Source organism: Lycorma delicatula, chromosome 4, assembly GCF_047948215.1.
Source record: "Lycorma delicatula isolate Av1 chromosome 4, ASM4794821v1, whole genome shotgun sequence".
NCBI classification, from domain to species: Eukaryota; Metazoa; Arthropoda; class Insecta; order Hemiptera; family Fulgoridae; genus Lycorma; species Lycorma delicatula.
Window position 1 is genome coordinate 40,939,366 of NC_134458.1, and position 22,889 is coordinate 40,962,254.

General features: G+C 30.6%; 1 protein-coding gene across 1 annotated transcript in view; it reads left to right on the forward strand.

The window, feature by feature from the left end:
- Positions 1-19,576, forward strand: part of LOC142322598 (fatty acyl-CoA reductase wat-like) — a 36,298-nt gene extending 16,722 nt beyond the window's left edge. Inside the window, exons 2-3 of the mRNA XM_075361673.1 lie at positions 15,726-15,965; positions 19,427-19,576. Coding sequence (XP_075217788.1) covers positions 15,726-15,965; positions 19,427-19,576 — 390 coding nt within the window. The remainder of the gene's footprint in view (positions 1-15,725; positions 15,966-19,426) is intronic.
- The last annotated feature ends 3,313 nt before the right edge of the window (positions 19,577-22,889 follow it).

The window sequence follows — 22,889 nt, forward strand, 5'->3', positions numbered from 1 at the left end:
ACACACACACACACATATATATATATATATTGTTGTCTGTGTGTGTGTGTGTGTGTGTGTGTGTGTACTATATTGTATGGGTACAACTTAACAGTTATTTTCATCTTTATTGTACTTGAACAAAAGTTTGGAGATCATTGGACTATAGAAAGATTTCGCACGGATTTCACCTACTGCGAAAGAAATGAGGTCGTACTGAAATTTTTAGGTCGTTAATTAAGGAGTAGAATTAATGATTTTTCATGGATTTTGACCTGAAAAATCGAATAAAATAGGTCCCAGCGAAACTAAAGAATAACTCAACCAATCTTCATCAAATTTTCACATGCATAACTTCAGATACATCACTACAGCATATCTATAGTTCAATGGAATTGATCAAGTAGTTTTGGAAATTTTTGAGCCACAAAACCTTATAAATATATATATATATATATATATATATATAGAAACGTACGTAAAGAAAATTATTTTTCATCACTTACAACCATCATGTGACCAGAAATAATACCATACCTTTCTTTGGAATTTCTGTAAAAAAATATAAAAAATTCAAAATATCTAGTTATATATATATATCTGAAATTCGATATTCAAATTTAATTATAGAAGACTAACATTAATTTTACAAGCTGATAAATTGAAGTATCGAATTCCATTAGTTCATACAGCGTTTAATGTACTCGAACGTAGATAGAAGCAAACTTTATTCATATCACGTGTTCATTTGGTCGGTTGTATTAATTTAATGCTGCTTTTATCTGATCGTAATTTAAAGCTGTCATTCACAAAGGTATTACATATCTACATACCCTAACGGCTGATAATGAAACTAACTAATCTAAAATTGTGTTAATTGATTTCCATGTGTATGTATGTATATATATATATATATATACAGAGGAAGTCAGAAAGAATGGGAAGAAATTGGGTACTGATTCTAGTGCTTTAAATAAGGAAAAACGTTCATACATACATATGTCCGATAACGATATTTTATTGAGTTACGGCTAGCGAATAATTTCGCCCGAATTCCAGTTCTACCGGTGAAATAAAATTATACTGAAATTTTTACGGCGTTAAGTCGGTGAACTTGATGATGTCTTATGTTTTTTCCCGAAAAATCAAGTAAAACCGGTTCCAGAACTGGTATCTCCCGTATTTTACATGATATTCAAAAAACAGTAAACTTCGGGGACAAAAAGGATTTTTTTAGGTTTAAGTATAATAACTTCGTTAAATGATTGATGAACCCGTAAATTGTATTATTAAAACTTCTGCAAAAATTAATATAATACAAAAATTAAAAATCTTTTCAAAATCCTCTTTTATTATTAAAAACAAAACTTATTATTAAATATATTGATTTATTAATAATTATTAACCTCTGTAAAAATTTTTCACTTAAATTGAAAGGACATAAAATTTTATTTCACCGATAAATTCTGATATAAATTTTTTTTTTATTATTATTGAATTATTATTTATCATAACCTTTTTTTTACAATTAGAGGGTAACAATTAAAAATAAATCAATACATTTAAATTAAAAAATTAAAAAAAAAAAACGGAGCTGAAGTCTGAATCGAACTGATGTGCCTTCTTGTAAGATCCAAATATTTAATTAATTAAATTTTTATTTCGTTATAATTCTGGAACCGATGAAAATAAGTACCACTTATGATATATCGTTGAAAAGCTCTCGATGAGGGCTTATTACTCCAGTTAATAAAAAATCCAAAACACCAAATTTGTTTTGGATTTTGAGTTTTTTGGGCACATTTGCTCAAGTCAACTATAATCAAAAGGGAAGGTGAACAACTAGATGTTACAACAGCTCTAAATCCAAAATTTCAACATCCTACGGCTAATCGTTTTTGACTTATGCGAGATACATTCGTACGTACGTACAGACACCACGCCGAAACTAATCAAAATGGATTCAAGGATGATCAAAATGGATATTTCCGTTGAAATCTGAAAACCGAAATTTTTAACGATACTTTTCGTTGTACAAGGAAGTAAAAACAGCTAATACATTAACCACTATCCGCTTCTTATTATCTACTGTAAATTATTTTTACCGTCATAGGTTAATAATTATTAATGAATCCATAAATATACTTACATTTAAAAAAATGGTAAAAAAATATGTATGTATATGAAGTCGGATTCGAACCGATGTGCCTTCCCCTTGTAAGATCCAAATATTTCATTAAAAGTTTATTTGGCTATAACTCTGGAACCGATGAAAATAAGTACCGAATATGATATATCGTTGAAAAGCTCTCGATGAGGACTTATTACTGCAGTTAAACAAAAATCCAAACGTTTTGGATTTGGGCTTTTCTGGACACTTTTAGTCCAGTCGATTGCGATCAAAAGAAAATCTGCACAACTAGATTTACAACTAATAATAATTTTTTTTAGAAAATCAGGATCAGTTTTAACTCGCCCTAGAAGATCGCGGACCACTTCGACCCTGTTATTTTTCTGTTGAACAGTGAGGTTTTTTGGTACCAATTTTCCACAAATATTTACATGACCGATTCGTTTGTCAAAATTTGATGGACTGCGGTAGGGTCCAAATTCAATTGTTCTACAATCATTCTGACACTTAATCGCCGGTCGTACCGTGTCAAGTCTCTGAATCGCTCAACACTGTCGTCACTTTTGTCGTTAACGGTCTTCCAGATAATGGATCGTCCACAACTGATTCCCGGCCGTCTGAAAATACTTTAAAAGCCTAAAACCTTGAGCTCGTGACGGAGCGTCATCTCCATATCCCCTTTTTAATTCTGAAAAAGTTTCAGTAGTATTCTCACCGAGTTTAACACAAAACGTGGTTCCACAACGTTGCCGATAATTAGTATCACTATTTTTTGTAACGCACAACAAAAACTCGTTTTACGAAAAGTTTACGTCTCATGTGTCAACAATAGACTAAATATATTAATACCTAATATAAATCAGCTGTTCATATAAACATATGTTTACTAGTAACTTTATAGTGTTGCCAGTTTGGCTGCCAAAAACTAGTCTCATTACTTTATTTACAGACCTCTTATAAACATATTTCGTAAAATGCTTTATTTGCGAGTTACGGTTAGTGAAAGAATTCGCTCGGATTTCAGCTACCCCGGTGAAATGAGTTTATACTAAAACGCTTAAGATGTTAATTAAGCATCAGAATTAGCGATTTCTTAAGGCTTTTAAACTGAAAAATCGAATAAAATAGATCCCAGAACCGTATCTGCAGTAGGTTTTGAGAAATCCAATAAATTTGAGTAAGAAACTTGTTTTTTATGTTTGACATACGATAACTTTATTAAATGTGTAATAAACCCGTAAAACTTTTAACAAAATTTGAAGAGAATTTAACCGTGAATAAAATAGTGTAAGAGGAATAGAATAAAACAAAAATATAATGTGATTTTTGCAAATAGTCTTCGAATAATCTTTTAAGTATTAAAGGTTGTACTAACTTCAGGTTTTTTGGGGTTTTTTTTTGAAGAATTAAAGGGCTAATGAGCATCATCTGAAATGGCTGCTCTTTTATAACAAAAAAAATAAAATTTTTTAAAGTTTTATTTCAGTGATAATTAACACTATTTAAATTCCTAATCTTGCGTGTAGAAATATTTCGCATCTTTGAATGCGATAAAGAGAATGTAACGTTGTGTCAAGATTTCAAAGCAATCGGTGAACTACAGAGATTTAAGATTTTTGAACGAACGAATATTTACATTTATAAATATATATTCATTTTTTTTATATTTGCGGTTTTTTTCCTTGTTTAGCCTCCGGGAATTACCATTCAGGTATTACTTCACAGGATGATATGTAGGGGTGTATATTTACGTTTATTTTAATTCTACGTGAATTTACAAAATGCTGTAAAAATGGCTGTGAATTTAATTTTAAATGTATTTAAAAAAAACTTTTATAAGTTTATATGTTTTATTTTCTTGGCTAAATGTAATTTCTGATTTATATATATATATATATATATATATATATATATATATATATATATATATATATATATATATATATATATATATTATTCCGGGCGATAATAACGTGAAAGAGTTTTTTGCTCTCCAAAAAAAAAAAAATTATTCCATTTAGTTAGTTGAAACTAATCTGCCGTTCAACGATTAGGTAAGCAAATGTACTCGTAAGACTGTGGCGTATGGGGAACAAGCAAGTCTAGTACAGTATTAGTTCGGGTATTTCCGCGTCTTTTCGTTGACATTCGTCCGTCGTCTCACTCATGCACTGTTACAAGAATTAACGTGTTTATTCATCAAGTAGCTGTTCGTCTTCAGTTGTTATCTGTTCGGTTGTGTTTAATTACTTTTTTTTAGCGTATTACTGAATTATCTTTCTATAATTAGTAATTGTTTGTATATTTACATATATTTAATCGTAATTCTTGTTTGAAATTTACGTTCGACTGCTATAAATATATGATATGAAGGTAAGATTAATTTATATGACATGCTAACTAACCGCTAGACAAAAAATTTGTTTCATGTAATTTAAAAAAGCCGATAAATAATTTTAATTAACCGGTTAAGTTATGTAATTCATTTTTAGTTGATTATTTTAAGCGCTATTTGTATCTTTATGATAAAATATTCTCTTATATTTTAAAACATTAACTAAAGTTACCGTTCAAAAGTATATACATATATTAGATACATTAACTGCCGTAATTCTGCGCCATTTTTTTTTTCAAACTAATACATAAAATATAACGAACCAAAATCTCGGTCGAGTTCGTTAATGGACAAAATCAGACCAAGGGGAGCTTTTTCGAAAAAAACAAAATATCGCTATAACTTTCTTATTATGTAAAATATCGAATTCGTTTAAATACCTATTCTATGGATAAAGCCCTAAAACTTATCTAAATAAAGTTTTTTGATATCACCAACCATCGGCCCACGTAGTGGAAAAAATGGGGTTTCAAAGACAAAAAAAATCATACATCCCATTAATAGGCACAGTATCGAATCGGTCTAAAAGTCGGCGTTAGTCTTCTAAATATTACCTAAAACTTTTATCTGAAAAATTTTTTGATATGACCAACCCTTATGACAAGGGATGACAAAAATATTGCTGGAATTGTAAGAAGCTGGGGCTTGTCGTACGCTAAACATGTGAAATTTTTTTAACATGCAACCATTGTAATGAGTATTTTTGAAGTTTTTCTAACTTTAAGGTGGAAATCGTTTTTATCTTTTTTTTTTTTGTATTTTCTAAATAAAGAAAAATGTAATCCTATACCTTTTTTTACTTTCCCGTCTAGATAGTTCTATAACTGTACAAGGAAAAGTATTTTAATCGGTCCAATTTGTGTATATCCGGTTTTTATCGAATCTTGACGTTTTGACACCTAAGGAACCAAAAAATAAAAAAAAAACAAAAACCAGGTGGAAATTATTCAGATGTTAATGTTCTATTAACGTATAAGTGTTCGGTGTTGGTCTCTAAATCACCTTATATTTCCCGAACTACTGGACCGATTTTGACCAAAGTTAGTTAAACTATTTCTATGTATCGAGCATTGATGCCATTAAATTTTCAAATTAAAATATCAGTAAGATTGTAGAGCAAAGTCACCCTCAATATCTTGAGATTTTGCCCAATTATGATCATATTTTTCTTGGGAAAATTTGTTAAAGATTAAAAAATAACAATATCTGCAAAAATACTTTTTTCAAATTTGCACCCCCTCCCCATCTACATAAAATGCGTTTGTTGTATAGTCTGTTATGTTGTGATGTCACAAATGAGTCGTAGAATTAACTAAATAAATTAATATTTAAAGTGTAAAAAAGTAACTCGGTTTGATTGGGTTTCGAACTCGATCGTCCGGTTGACTCCGAACCTGGTACGTTAAGCCCCGCAGCTATTCCAGCTGCCGACCGTAGAAGCAAAATTTGTTTTTTCTAAGTTGTGAAATTACATTATTTTAGATAGTTCCGACCGTCGCCGCTAGTCCTGCCATATTCACATGAATTAAATACGGTATGTGCGCGCGCTTTAATTAGAATAATTGAATTAAATAAACGAAAAATATTACGGTTAAATAAAATGATAAATATTTTAAATTAAGTTACGTGTGTATATGTAAGCCGTGTATCAGAAATAACCCACTGTTGTCAGGTTTTTTTTAATATACCACACATATACACATAAACTATAACGTAACCCTATAAAAAATTACAATTTATTCAAGTTATAAAAAAAAATTATAACATTTAAAAAAAAAAAAATGCTAAAATTATATTTATTATAAAATTAGCCGAACCGGCAAAATGCTTCGCTATGGCTAGATTTGAGTATATATATATATATATATACACCTGTGTGTGTGTGTGTGTGTGTGTAGATTAAATGAACACAATTGAAATTTTGATAAAACATTAACAAAATTAACATTACAGAATTTCACAAAATTTAACTTTTCCCTTTCACCCTTTCTTAATTTTCCCTTTACCGTTTCCCCCCTTTTCTTTTTCCTCCTTTCCCCATTTTCTTTTTCCAAATGGCATTTTATCATATTCACTTTACCCGTTTTCCCATTTCCCTTTCTATTATTTTTACCTTTCCTCAATCTCTCCACTTCCTTCCCCCATTTCTACTTCTCTTGTTTCCCTTTCCCCATTCCTCTTTCCTCTCTTTCCACTTTTCATTTTCTATCTTTCCCTTTCTACTATTTTCCTCTTTTTTCTCATTTTCCCACTTCCTTCATTCATTTCTCTTTCAATTATTTTCCTTTCCCCCTCCCTCTTTCGACCTTTTCCCTTTACTTTTTTTGCTTTTTTCCCCTTTCTATTTCCTCTTCCTCATTTTCCCGTTTTTTTTATTTTTTATATTTTCTCCTTTCTCCCTTTTCCCCGCCCGTAAATCGGTCCAGTACTTTTTTAGTGTATAGCGGGGACCTACATATCGGAAACATTGAAATGGAATCGTAAAATATTTAGTACAGCGTATGTTGCTTCTACGTCCAACAGATAGCACTGTTTTTACAAAAAATCACGTTTTTACTTGTCACAGGTTTGACATCTTAGGTATATAAAAACACGCGCATATTCGAATGCAACGTTGTGTCAAAATTTCAAAGCAATCGGTGAAGAACTTTAATAGATTTAACATTTTGAAGAAACGAACAACATTTACATTTTTATTTATATCGATTTCATTATTTTAACTTTTTCTCTTTAAAAAAACTTCAAATATGATTTGTAATCATCGTTTTTAACAGTAAGATCTAGACTACATTTTATCTTAATATACGCTTTCAAAAATTACAAATAAATAATTATTCTTTTTTTTTGTTGAAAATTTATATTAAAATTCATCTTATTAAACACGTTTTTTTTTTAAATTTATTTTTAATTTAAAAAACAGAAATTATTGCAAAACTTTTATTTAACAATAATTTATTATTATCAACTTAACCTAAGATAGAATAGTAGATAGTATCTTACTAAAATAATGCAAATCAACGGTTTGTGTTAAAATTAGAAACAAATTGCAAAATCCGCATTACAATAAGACAACGTTGTTAATTTCATGTACCATAAAATATACTCTATTCTACGTCTGACGTATAACCGCACACATATCCTCTCTCTCTCTCTCTCTTTCCTTCTTGCACCGGTTAACATTCTCATTTCTCTAACAACTGCACTATTATAATTCTGGTCTATTTTATAGAAAATTTACATATAACAACAATTCAACTTAACGATTACAGATTATGTTATTTTGTAGAGAATCACTGCTATGAATAACAATTTACCAAAACGTATGTTCATGATAATATATTAATAAAATTATACTGTCCCGTTTTATATATATATATGTAATATAATTAGTTGAATATTAATTATGATGTAATGAGATGGACAAAAAAAATGCGACAAATTTTGAACGGTTTATGAATCGAGTTAAATGAAAGATTAAAAAGCTGGAAAATTATTGGATGATTTTCACACCGTAATTTTTTGGGTATTTATTTAATGAATTCAGTAATTATTACAATTATTATTATTTAAATAATCAAAACACTCCTGTTAATTAGTCAAGGTTAGCGTGCGAAGCGAGCGTAGGTTAACTTTGGTTAAATTATATTTATAAAATAAATAAATATAAATAACAATTTATTAAAATTAATAAAGAGACTGTTCATTTTCCACCGAAATCCAATTGACTACTTTGTTTTTAAATAAAGCCGTAGCTGCGGTGGCGTTAATACGTAAGTACCAAAATTCTACAAATCTGAAATTTTACAATTAACAAGTATAGAGTACTGCATCGACTTGTTCGGAGAAAACTTACTTTACATTGTACAAAAAAATCTGATTTTCAAAGTTATCCTACGACCGATTTAGACTTTTGGTTTAGAATTTTAGTAGACAACAAGTAATAGTAACGTAGATATCATGCGTCGTTTCCAGAACAAAGCGACAAAAACAATTATTGTGGAGGTGTACCGTGGTTTACACGGAACAATAAGAGTCACAAATATTTGGCAGAGCTTCCAACGTTTCGTGAGGTTGTGAGACAGCATAATGTCAAACATCAAGAACGTCTATAAACAGTGATTTTCAAAATATTTAGCTCCACCCCCCATAAAAGTAAAATAAAAACGAATATTTCGTAATTCTCCAAAATCAACCAAATTAAAACTACTTAGCTGCTTTAATAGCGAAGTATACAAAAACACAGTTTACAAGTTTCAACTTTTTGTTTACGTGTTCCTTGTAATTTGGTCTAACTGCATAATATTCACTGTAAGATCATCATGTTTGTACATAAAAAAAATTCATTTGGCGGAATCATAAAAATTTCCCTTTCGACACGCTGGAAAGAGGAGAGTTAGATTTCATCGGTGCTAAGTAGGGGATAAAAAAGATTTCCTTCTTAAAGTTAAGAAAAACTTCAAAATTGTTCAATACGATAAAATAGTTTCACATATTTAGCATACGACATGCTCCATCTTTTCACAATTCCAGCAAAATTTTGATCATCCCTTGTCGTAAGGGTTGATCATATAAAAAATGTTACAAAAAAAAGTTTGAGGTAATGCTTAGAGGACTAACGACCACTTTAAACCGATTCCATACAGTGCCTATTAAGAGAGGTATGATTTTATTTGTCTTCGAAACTTTGAGCTGGGAAATCGAAAAAAATAAGTCCCAGAACTGTATGTCTCTTAGTTTCTGTGATATCCCATGTAAAACGCCAAAAATACGATCAAAAAAACACATTTTTTACGTTTTACGTACAATAACGTTGTTAAATTGGCGATAAATCATACGTTTTATAAACGTAAATTGTAGACAATTTAATTATAAGTCTCCCGAACAGTCTGCGTGCCTGCGCCACCCCCATATCGAATACGGTGTGTAGTCCCGCATCGTAGCGAAGAGTGACGTTTCTGACGAACCACGGTGCTCCAAATATCGTCCGCAACGGTATGTTTTGGACGGCTTCTAATTTCTTTTAAAGCGTGGAGTTCAACAAAGCTCCCCATTCCGGGTAAGCATATGTTAGAATCGGCAGGACGAATAGCCGAATAATGAGCAATTTGGTCGCCAGTGGATAAGGGCTGGCGCTGTTCAGTACCGGGTATAATGAGGCCCTGACGGCGTTTGTCCTTCGGGTCACATATTTAACATGTTCTTCTAAGGTAAGCCGTTTGTCCAGGACTACTCCCAGGTACATGACTGTTTTCCCAAAGGGGATTTTCTCTCCTGAGATTTCCACCTGCCTGGCTGGAGGACGTGTCTTGTATGTGAACATCACTGCCACCGATTTTTCACCGTTGACCTTGATTCTCCACATATTGCTATATACATATATATATATTCTTAGGTTTATATATATATATATATATATATATATACAAATCACGCACGAGCGCGCGCACACATACATCATGACAACCCAATTAGAATAGCTTGCCTCATAATCAGTTTACTAATACATGTAATATTTAATGCATCTACTCTATCAGACTATTATCTCCCAGTACTGAGTTCCCTTCGCTATCCTAACCCACCATCATTCAGAATAATTAAATCCCATTGGTTGCTGCACCTATCTATTATACTTCGTTCGCATTATTGGTAAGCCCTAATAATGTATTCAAATACAGAGTCATTCAGGAGGAAAGGGAAATAATTTGGTAACTAAATTTTAGGAATTTAAATAAAGAAAAAGATCCTTATAGGCATATATATCTGAAAACATAGTGGTTTGGCGTGCAAAATATTTTCCCCGGATATCCGTTCTCCGTGAATTAAATAAAAATAGTTGTTTTTAATTTTTAAATAACATTTTTGTTATTTGATTTTAATAAAAAAAGTAAATTATTTTGGTTTTTCATAGAATTTATTTTTTGACATCAGTTTTCCCACAATTACGTTTTCTGCAATTTTTTTAAATAAAATTTACACAATTACTAGTCATTTAAGAAAATTATTGTACTTAAAACGTAAAAAAAATTTGATTTAGACACCACTTTAGACTTCCTTGTAAGCCTATTAATTTACATATCTGGTAGATTACATAGGAAAGCTACCTATTTTAATGGGTACCATGATTCGACTTCCGAAAAATTTTCGACATATCTTCGCGTTTTACATCACCCAGACCCGAAAACTATTGTCAGCTCAAAAGTTCATATATATAAAAAAAAACTACTTTCTTGTGGACACCATAACTACCGTAATTTTGCGCCAACCACTTTCAAATTGATACATAAAAAAAACCTCGTCCCAAAATTTTATCGAAAAATTTCGATAATGTCGAATTTGTTAACGGCCAAAATCGGACCATAGGTCCGATAATGGGGAGGCTTTTTCGAAAAAAAAATCGCTATAACTTTCTTATTACGTAAAATATGGAATTCATTTCAAGTTTTTACTATTCTTTTAATAAGGGCCTAAAACTTATCTAAGGAAACTTTTTTATTTCGCCAACGACTGGTTCAGGTGGTTGAAAAAGTGGGGTCTCGAAAACAAAAAAAAATCATACCTAACTTAATAAGCTCAGTATGAAATCGGTTTAAAGTGGTCGTTATTCTCTAAACATTACCTAAAACTATGGTCTGAGACAATTTTTTTGTATGACCAACACTTCTGGCAAAGGATGACCAAAATATTGCTGGAATTGTAAGATGATGCTTGTCGTATGCTAAACATGTGGAACTTTTTTTCACTAACCGTTGTTGTATTGAATAAATTTGAAGTTTTTCTTAACTTTAAGGAGGAAATCTTTTTTATCCCCTACTTACCACCGGTAAAATTAACCTCCGCCTTCCGGAGAGCCAAAGCGGATTTTTTTTTTTTTAAATCAAAAGTACATAAAATTTTATTAGAGACAGAGAGAGAGAGAGAGAGAGTTTAAAAAAATTAAAAAACAGAACTTCACAAATTTTACCTTTCACTTATTATCCTTCCCCTTTTCCCTTTTCCCCTTCCCAGTTTCCTTTTTATCCTTTCCTGTTTTCCCCTTTTCTCTTTTCCCCTTTACCCCGTTTACCTTTTTCCCCGTTTTGCCCGCGCGTAAATCGGTCCATTAGTTTTTTGGTCTTTGGCGGACACACATACGAACATGCCTTTTATGTATATATATATATATATATAGAATAAAAAAGTTTCTTGGTATATTTATTTGTTTCGTAAATAACTCGGCACCGGCCTCACCTAGTGCGTATAGTTTTTGCAAAAATATTTCTTTTCACGTAACTAATTTTCATATTCTGAATATGAACCAAATCGGACCATAAATACAATTTTTCGAAATATCTCGACGCTAGCGCCATCTAACCGGGGTCCAAACTAATTCAGATACCTTCCCTGGCATGCGTCCAACCATTCCCCAAAGTTTTATCGCTATCGGATGAACTAGTTAGGAAGGCATAAGAGATATACAGCCAGACATTCATATATATATCAGCTTTTGAACTGACGGTGGTTTTAGTGTCTGGGGAATGTGAAACGCGATGATATGTCTATATTTTCCTAAATTCGTATCGTGGTACCCGTTACAACAGAACGATACTTGACAAAAAAAAAAAATACTGTATTATAATTTTAAATTAAAACAAGTATTTAAATGTTGTGAAAATATCTAAAAACAAAATTATCAATTATTATAAATAAATTAATATATAGATAATTAAATATATCTGTTTCCTAAATTTCTATTATTTTTTTTTCTTGCCTGGCATTATACATCCAAAGTTATGCTGCATGAGATATGGTAATCAATCGAAAATTTGGTATAATTTTTCTGCATTTCTCGACATTTAATCACCTAGAAACTCAAAAAAAGAAGAGTGGGGGTAATATTAGTGAGTACAAATACATACGTACGTACGTACGTATTTACTTATGTCGGCGTATTTGAAGCTAATAATTATTGACTGTGTAAACTGATTTTGATGAAATTTGACACACAGACACATGTATATGGGATAATTTGTCCGTAAAGGTTCGGGGTCAATATCTCCAGGTGGTGGGATAGATAGTTTCTTTGGGATCAATTTCCTCAAAAATTTAAAAATATACAGTACACAATTGAAAGTTTGATAAAACATTAACGAAATGAACATTACGGAACTTCACAAAATTTAACCTTTCCCTCTCCCCCATTTCATTTTTACCATATTACCTTTCCTTTTCCCCTTTCTTCATTTTTCTCTTTTACCTTTTTCGATTTTTCCCTATTTCCAGTTTCCAATTTTTCCCTTTCTCCCTTTGTTGTCTCATTTGAGCAGCCAACCCATATTTTAATTATAAAATATGGGTCTCTCCCTCTCTCTACAGAGAGAGAGAGAGAGAGAGAGAGAGAGAGAGAGAGAGAGAGAGAGAGAGAGAGAGAGAGAGAGAGAGAGAGAATAGATACCACTAAAAATTGTGAAATAAAATAATTTATAAAAAATAAAAGCCGACTTCAAAAAATAATAAGACTAAAAGTTAGAAATAATGATATTTTTATTTATTGAATAAAGTAAAAGTATCAACAACGAATCACTATTTTTGAAGTCTGTACGAATGGTTTTCACGATTTAAAAGTGGTCATCAGTCAATCGAAGATGACCCTCGACTTCAACTGATACACCCGCGTTCAGATAATCAAATCTGGCGGGTGCAAATTGCCGATGACTGTCAAAGAACTTGCATATGAGGTTAGCATCTCGATTGGATCGTGCCACGACATTTTGACTGAAAAATTGAACGTGTTAGCAAAGTTTGTTCCTCGTTTGATGACCAAACAGCAGAAAGAACATCGAGCAGAGGTTTGTCGGCAACCTCTTGAACAAACCAAAGACGATGAAACATTCATGCAAAGGATCATAACGGTAGACGAAAGCAGGGTTTACGGCTACGACATCGAGTCAAACGTTCAATCATCACAATCGATTGACAAAGAATCTCCACGCCCCAGGAAAGCAAGGACGCCATTTTGAGACTATAGACAATTCGTCACGGACCTTAAAGGTCATTTCAAATGAAGCTATCCAGGACTAATTTGCGAAGTAGAAACACCGCTGGGAAAAGTGTGTAAATAGAGGAGGGGAGTACTCAGAAGGGAGAAGGACCGAAAATCTGTAAAATTAATAATTAAAATAAAAAAGATAGTTCGGTTACTATCTGAAGAGACCACGTATATGCGAATATTTGTATGTAAACAATGACAGTTTTTCAATTATCTTTGTGTCGAGTAGATAGATACAAAGTAATAATGTTCACGTTAGAAAATTTAATTTCTATATGAATCTCTGTGACAATTCATCCGCTGCTATATAGAAACTAACTTCAAGAAATGTAAATCAAAATTACGCACGACATTCGTATCTGGGAAATTGTGTCTTAACGATACTCCATCGTACACGAAAGGAACAGTCTAAAAAAATAAATGTTTTTAAGCATTTTTCGAAAGATATGCTTATGGGCCTTTTTTGCCGAAATATTTATTAAGTAGATCGACTTAATACCTGAATTGTGAATTATTTTCATACAAGGTTTTCAACGTTGTTAGATTGGCCCTCTTCTAAGATTTTATGCTTTGACCAAATAATTTTTCAGATCTTACGCCGATTATTTTTTTAATGACAGTTTCATCCGTACTTTAAAAACCGAAGAGAAGTATCAAATTAAATACAAATAAATTACTAGTTTTTTTTACCTCGTGATTTACTCTGTAATTATCTCGACAGCAATATTCACGCCGTTGTTTCTTCACTATAACCCTATCGCTTTTATAAAACCGTAGAGAAATTTTTTGATGGATTATAATTAATTTTCTGGAAGAGGTGAAGCAATGATACAAAACCGTATTAGCTTCTGTAAGGTCGAAGGAATTTTTTGTCTAAAGGCCAAGACTTTGATCGTAAAAGAAGTTGAAAAAGCTTTCAAAACTTGCAAAAATTACTTTTAAACTATTGTACAAATTATAAATAACTTATTTGTTAAATTTTTGTAAATCTTTTTACAAAAATTTTTAATTTTTTTTTATTCTAGGAATGTCTAAAATCACGTACTCAGATTTACCAGAGGACTCCAATACAGCAGTTTTATAAAGGAGAAACCATATTAATTACTGGGGGTAAGATCCTGTCCAAATTTTAAAAAGATCTATTTAATAGTACGAACAAAAAAGGGGAAAAGCCATACGGAAAGAATGAAGGACCAATTTGATCATCTTGTGGGTAATTTTATCCACCTATTTTCTTTTGATTTGAAATTTTTAACCTTTGCTAATATTTTTTTAGAAAAATTAAAATTTTTAAAATGAGTCATTATATAAGTGGACAACCTTACCTATGATTTTTCTTTTAAAAATCAGTAGTAAATTTTAACTCTCACCAAATGTAAGGTTACAAAAAAAAATTAAAAAATGATTTTCTTATTTTCAATTTGAAGTAAAAAATGTCTAAGTTTAATTAACTAAACATTGTGGTCTTCGTGTAAACCACATTTTAGTCAACCAAGGAATTCTTCTTCATCAATGTATGTTTATGACGATAAAAAAATATACCCCTTAAAACAGTAACACATTTTAATAACACAATATTTGTAAACTTTCACACATGCCAGAAATATAAACAGTACTCATCCACAGAACAGCATTATCTGTAATCTTAAAATAGTACAATAAATTTTTTAATTGCTTACCCAAAAATATAAGCAACATTAAAATACTACAAAATACTGTAAACTGTTAACAAATAATAATTTCATTCAGATCAGGAATACTTATAATGATGATAATACAAAATCTATATTTTCAGTCTAAATTGAAGCTGTGGGTGATTTAATTTTTAATATATACGGAGGATATTGTTCTTTTTATGTTTTAAAAGAGTAATTGGAAGTAATAAAAAAAATCTAAAAATAATGATAAATAATTTTATTTAAGAGCAATTAATTTTTGGGCTTTAAATGTGAAAAAACTTAATATTAAAACAGTTTTTTTTTAATTTCATTAAATTTTCCTACTGATGCAAAATAATGGCAACATTGTATTAATGCGAAAAAAAATTAAATTATTCCATGACTGAGGGAACATGAGTTTATGTACTTATCTCAACTATTGCTGATGTTGAGAACTGCACAAATATGCACAAACATGTTTGTATTTTTATAAAGATCATTGATTTTCATTTTATGATTGTACTTGGTTTTTTCCAGATTTTCTCAAAAGTGGATCCATCTATGTTTGAGAAAGTATCATTAATTTTGGGTGACTGCACTGAACCTATGTTGGGCCTTTCGATTACAGATCAAAAGGTGCTTCAAGAAAATGTAACAATAATTATTCATTGGGCTGGAACAGTAAGATTTGATGAACAAATGCAACAAGCAGTTCCAATTAATGTTACCGTTACTAAAGATTTGCTCATATTATCAAAGAAATTGAAAAATTTAAAGGTATGATAAATTGCATTATTCATATTTAAATTTCTTTATATTCAGATTTCTTTTATATTCAGAATTTTGGTTTTTTTTCTACTGTTTCAGACCATTAATCACGGATCCTATTTAAAAAAAAACCTGTCTATGTTCACTCACAAACATTTCTCATAATTTGATTTCCAAACCTACAATATTTTTTTTTCCATTTACTTCACTAATTTCCACTACATAAAAAAAACCCATCCCATATACTTTTACAACCTTCTGATCAACTGTTTAAATTTAAAATTCCAATATACTTTGTAATTATACTAACAGCCTCATATGAGTTATCACAATGAATTCCCTCAAGTATATTTGACATAATGTTCCAGATTTAAGTGCAGTTTTATCTCCACATTAATTTATGTAAAGCCGATGTCTAAGCTTTTAACTGCAAGAAAATTGGAAAATAATAAAACACTTTCTGGGAATTTATGGCTGAATCTTTTCTTTTCATTCAGTTATGCAGTATTCAAAATCATAAAATCCTAAGCTTTAAGTTTATGTTATGCAATCTGAATCAAAGATTAATCAACTGTATTATCAGTAACTGAAATGACTGCAGAATACGCTGTTGATTTTTTAGCAAACAATGTTGGTTCTTCTAAAGATAATACCTACTATGTAAAAACAAAGCTCTGTTTAGCGCTTTCCCTGTTACATAGGTATGAAATTTTTTTCACCCACTTAAAATAGTCACTTTAAAATTACTCACTTTTAAATTTCTTTACCGAAAACATCTTTAAACAGCAGGCCTGTACAGCTTCAGCTTGTGATACTAAAAATCATTAATGAAAATCACTTAAAATAATTTTTTCTTTTTTTTTGGGTGAAAAATGTTTTTACGTTATCATCACTTGGAAAACAAAAATATAAAAACAAAATACAAAGCATACACTAAAAATCTAAAAACAAAATTAAAACTTAAATTAAAATATGAAATACAAAAATAAAATAAAAAACTTAAACTAAAATTATTAAACACAGATAACAGAAAAAATAAAAATTAAAAATGAAATTCATAAGAGTATAAAAATAAAACAAGACTACTAAAAAGTATCTAAAATACAAACACTTAGAAAAAATAAAAACATCCTGCTCAAAATTTTTTTGTCATTGCCCAGGATTTGACAAATGTTCCTGGGTAATTTAAATTTGCGACGTAAGGCCGCATAATGCACAAAATCCACAAGGATGTGGTGCACAGTCAAGCGGCAGTCACATTATATGCATACTGCTGACATCAGATACCTGTGAGTAGCTCTTGTATGGCCTATCTGCAGTCAGCAGAGGACCACTTCTTCACGATGAATTTTCCTGTATGAGGAATTCCATGGCAACACAGAATCTTTAATGTGCCGGAGTTTGTTATCTACTGTAGCTGTCCAGTCATCCTGCCACTTTGCATGAAGTGAGTTTTACAAAGCTAATAAAGTCGGATGCAGTAACATGGGTAGTGAAGGATGGTTGACTACGTGCATCTTTAGTAGTGAAATCTGCACTTTCATTACCCGGAATCCCTACATGGCTAGGGATCCAGCAGAAACTCACTTGTGTGTTGCGATGGTTCAACTCGGCGATTGCATGGTAAATTTTGGTGACAGTAGGATGTCTGGAATAAAAATTTTCTAAGGCTTGGAGAGGACTACACCAGTCCAAATAAGGATATGACAGTACTCAAGGTTAATGATATTAAAAGTCTTAATTATAGTGTATAATTTAGCAGTAAAGAGACTATCGTAATACCAGGTAGACCAAACATATAGGTTCGGCCATTAACAATAAATGCACATCCAATGGTATTGTTCTTTTTCGATCCATCTGTGTATACTGCTGTGTCTGGGTTTGTCTTGGAGATATGGTGAAACACTTGCTGAAAGAAAAAAATTGGTGTTGATTCTTTATTGTATATTATGAGGTCAAACATAACATTTATAAGGTTGATTCTCCACGGAGGATATGAACACGCATATATTGGAAAAATAGAAGGTGCAGTAAACATCTGGTACGAATATCTGCAGGGGCAGTATAACGTAGACGGTCCTCATACCTTTGAAAATAAGGATTTCCAAGGACTGTGTCTAAAGTCGGGTGATTTGGCTGTCCCTTAAGACGGGTAAAATAAGATGCTAGAACCTGGTTCTGTCTATCCCAAAGTGAAGGCTCACCACAGTCAACATGGATGCTTATGACAGGGCTTGAACTAAAGTCACTTGTAGCAAGTGAAGGAAAGCATGATGTACAGCATCCACCATTTTAAACATGGTATTACGCACTGAAGAGTAAGCGACACACCCATAATCCAAATGGGAACTAACTAAGGAATAATAAAAACACAACATACATGACTGAATGGCACCCCAGTTGGTATTCCTAAGGACTTGCCAGCATATTTAAAAGTTTGGAACATCTCGTTTTTAATTCTTTGATGTGCTTGACCCACATAAGGCGGCTATCAAAAATAAATCTAAAAATCCGACATCAGTTGAGATAGCAATTAGCTCTCCACAGAGAAAGACTTGCAGAATAAAGGAGTCCTGCAAACAAGAAAAGACTACACATTTTGTTTTCTAAGGTGAAAATGTAAAGCCTTGGACAAAGATTCAAGGCAAGATACAGGGTTCTGTAGTAGTCTCTTCGCTGTGGCTGTAGAACAGGACGCAATATATATAGCAAAAACATCAACAAATAAAGAAGATGAAACAGGCGTCTGCACACATTTAATAATACTGTTGATGGCTATAGAAAATAACGTGGCACTTAATACACTTCATTTGTACTCCATTCTTCACATTGACGCTACCTGAGAGAGAATCTCCACACAAACATGGAGAGTTCGACCATTTAAGAAACCCCTAATAAAAGCAAGTATAATGCCCTTGAGTCCCCATTCTTTGAGGGTGTTTAGGATAGCATGTCGTCAGGCTGTGTCAATTTCAAGGGTGATATGTTATTAAACATTTTTCAGAGAAGATTCTTGATTTAATAAATAATCGAATTTGATTTATAGCACAGATTTCTACCTGTTTTTAAGAGGAAATTAATGCATTTTGAAACGTTACCAAAGTTGTATGAATACCTTTTTCTGGCCTTACTCCAAACTATGAAAAAACAACTAACAAAAATTATTACTATATAACTGTATAAAAATACTTGTAGGAAACAGATATAAGAAAAATAAAATCAGTTGTTTAAAATCATGAGAAAATAAAACCTACTGTTTTAAATATGCTCCTGTTCACCAAAGATTACTACAAAAAACTTAAATTGTTCCAGAATGAGTTTTGAAATCATATTTTATTTAATTCTGTGTATTTTTTTAAATCTATTTTCATCAATGACTATCATGCAAATATAAATAGCAAAAGTTAATTACATTTCAAATTAAACAGATGCTGTTAATTAAACCAAATTCTTTTTTATTTTCATTTTAGGCATTTGTATATGTATCAACAGCCTACTCTAACTGTCACTTGAATAAAATTGAAGAGAAATTTTATATATCAACCATTGACGACAACAAATTAATAACTTTAACAGAGTGCCTTAACAATCAACAGTTAAAAAATCTGACACCTTTGTAAGATTTATTTTATTACCTTTTTTATTTATTGATTGTATCCATTAGTACTACAAAATTATTAAAAAAGTGAAAATCCACCTTACCAGCAAATTAAATGTGTTTTTCTAGATCTTTACCTTAGACCATTGTCAGGAGAATAATGACTGCTTAATCATTTTAATTTTTGACTATTTTATAAAATTATTTTATTTTCCTGACGATGTTCTAAGGAACTGAAAGATCTAGAGACACATTTAATTTGCTGTTAAGGTGGATTTCACTTTTTTAATAATTTATTAAACATATCAGCAGTAATCATGCTTGAGAAATTAATACAAAATTATTGATGTGTTTATCTATAATAATATATTTAAAAAAGCCAAAAAAAAAAGGTGAATTACGATCATTATTATATTATATACCATTATCAGTATACATACCTTAAGATTACTTGTCAAAAATAGGCATGGAATTGTGTTCAGAGAAGGAAGTAATGATTCATTAAATGTTTATTATATTATAAGTATTCAAAAATGTTTATTTTCCATATTCAAATATTTTAATTAGTAATCATATTTGCATAATACAGATTATGAAAAAAAAAAATTAGATGTGAGTTTACCATAGAATCAAGATCCAAATCATTTTTTCATTCTTATTTTAAAATCTGTTATGTGCTGGAACATACAAGATCAGTACGCTGTAAAAATATCATATAATTATGGGGGGAAACTGAACTTTCTTGGTGCAGATATGTAAATTTTTTAACACTTTCATAGGCTTTAATCATTTTAGTTCTATGTTTTGAAAGTAAAGAACAACATGTTTTATTTTTTAATGAAGATAGAGACTTGAATCGTTTGATACTATTTTGGGTCCAAATCTAAATTCTTCATCCTGGCAATTAATTATCTCATCCTTCAGCAGTAGATGCTGCATGGATGTTAACATTCAAGTAATCTTGCCTATTATTATAATTTATTAAAATTTTGAGTTTTAATTTCAATGTAGATGCTATCTACTACACCAGTTATGTAAGGGAATTTAAACCCACTAGTATTTCACTTTCTTGTAGCATTAATATTTCCCTGTAATTTTTTTCCTTTTTGGAAATGTAATAAGAAGCTTTTTTATTGAATGCTCCTAACATGTAAGTATCTGTATGCCCGATTAATTGTTAAATTGATTAATTTTAACATGTATAAGCAACATTACTAAATTTGTATTGTTCTAGCTACACATATTTAATATATACTTAAAATGTGAACTTAACTAAAAACATAAATTATTATAACTCATTGCAATGTTTAATAAATGAAGTGTAAATTTTGAAAGCAGATAAAGGAAGTGATTATGAATAATTGGTTATCTGGCATTACTTATTATATACAGTTTAGATCCAACGAATTGCTCCATGGCTGAAATTGTTGTACATTATTTTTTGTCCTCTGGGCTGGATAATTAAGAAATATGGATATGACTGGATAATTAAATAATTATGTGAAATATCAGCTACTTGTGAAGTTCTCATATTGCGAAATACATATAAATACATTGCAATTTGGCAAATTCAATCTTCATTGGTGATATTCAATAATAATAATTAAATTATGAATGAATGAAAATATTATTTTGGAGTTTTGTTCACTACATTGGATCTAGGTTCATAATTTATGTTAACACCAATATCTATATAATATTATTAGTGTAATTTAGTTTTATTTAGTTTTTTTGGCCATATTAGTTATTGTAATCATTATGGATAAAGAACAATTTTTAAGACATTGAAAATCAATTAAGGCTTTCGTTACAAGAATTGCAACATTCGCGGATAAATTTGACGCATCACAAGATGAGAGCTACACTCTACTTAAATTACAAAAATTTGCACCGCAAATATGATTCCATTCAGATACAATTAGAAATGGATGTTGATAATGATAGTTTGTATTTAGGTCAAGAACAAATCAAGAAAAAATTATGCAACATAGAATGTAAGCTGCAACATTTTTTAAATAGTCAGCATAGAGTAAATAATCAAGAACATTCTGTATACACAGCTACTAAACAATTACAATTACACCTTTTCAATTTACCGTTGTTTAATGGTGACATTCTTGAATAGCCTCAAGTTTTTAATACATTTAATGATTCAATCCACACTTGCAAAGATTTAACAAATGTTCAAAAATTACATTATTTACATTCACCGCTAAAATGAAGCATTAGCCATTATTAAAAAGCTTCCATTAACCAATGAAAATGATAAAATCACATTAAATTTATTAATAAAACATTTGATAAAAAAATTATGACTATATTTTAATACAGATTGCATTTTAAAAATACATTTTTTAAAAAGAGAATCATTAGCTCTTCAGTCTAAATTCATTAATGATATTTCTTCATTTTTAAACTCACTTGAAGCAATACAACATCCAGTTAACATATTCAAATTCGTTGCAATTCAATTTCTAACAACACGGCTGGATTACGGAAGGAAAGATTATCAAATAAGGGTGGTCCAAACTTTCAAGAGTTCTTAGAATTTCTTGAAACCAGATGATACAACCTGGAAAATCTTAGTTTGAGTACTATAAATTCACAATTCAGTATTGGAAATGTTGAAGGACAATATTACAATGCATTTAAATCTCATTGCAAACATCCTACTTTAAATGTTAACAAGATTCATAAACAACAATGTTAGTTATTATTCTAGATCTAACTTTAAACATTGTTTATTTTGTAATGGCAATCATCAATTAAAAAAAAATGCAAAGAATCTTTAAATTTATCCAATGATGAACGAAGAGACTTTTGAGGATAATAATAGTTGTCTCATATGTTTTCACAAAGGTCATAGTAACAATTAATGTTACTCAAATAACTTATATGATTTATGTCAACAAAAATACAACACACTAGTTCATACTGATAACATTAATGATTCTAAATTAAGTAATGATGACTCCTCATATGATATGCATTAACTGTTCTGCATATTTAAGAGGACGGCTGAAACGTACACAGAAGGCTTTGCCATTTTGTATACCTATGGTTTGGCATGAACCAAAGGATCATGCAACCGATTGTTACTTTTTTTAACAAATGTGTCTGGAATTTCTAAAAAACCTAAACATATGTAAAATATCCTTCATTGCCATCTGCAATCAGACCTGTACCTCACAGTGAAATTATTCCAGTTCCTGAGCCACCTGTGGATGTATGTTTTGAAAGCAGCGATGAAGAATCAGGCAGTGCTGAAGGGCAACAATTATTTTGATTTTGAATTAATTATCTTCAAATAAGCCACTCTTATATCACAAGGTGAC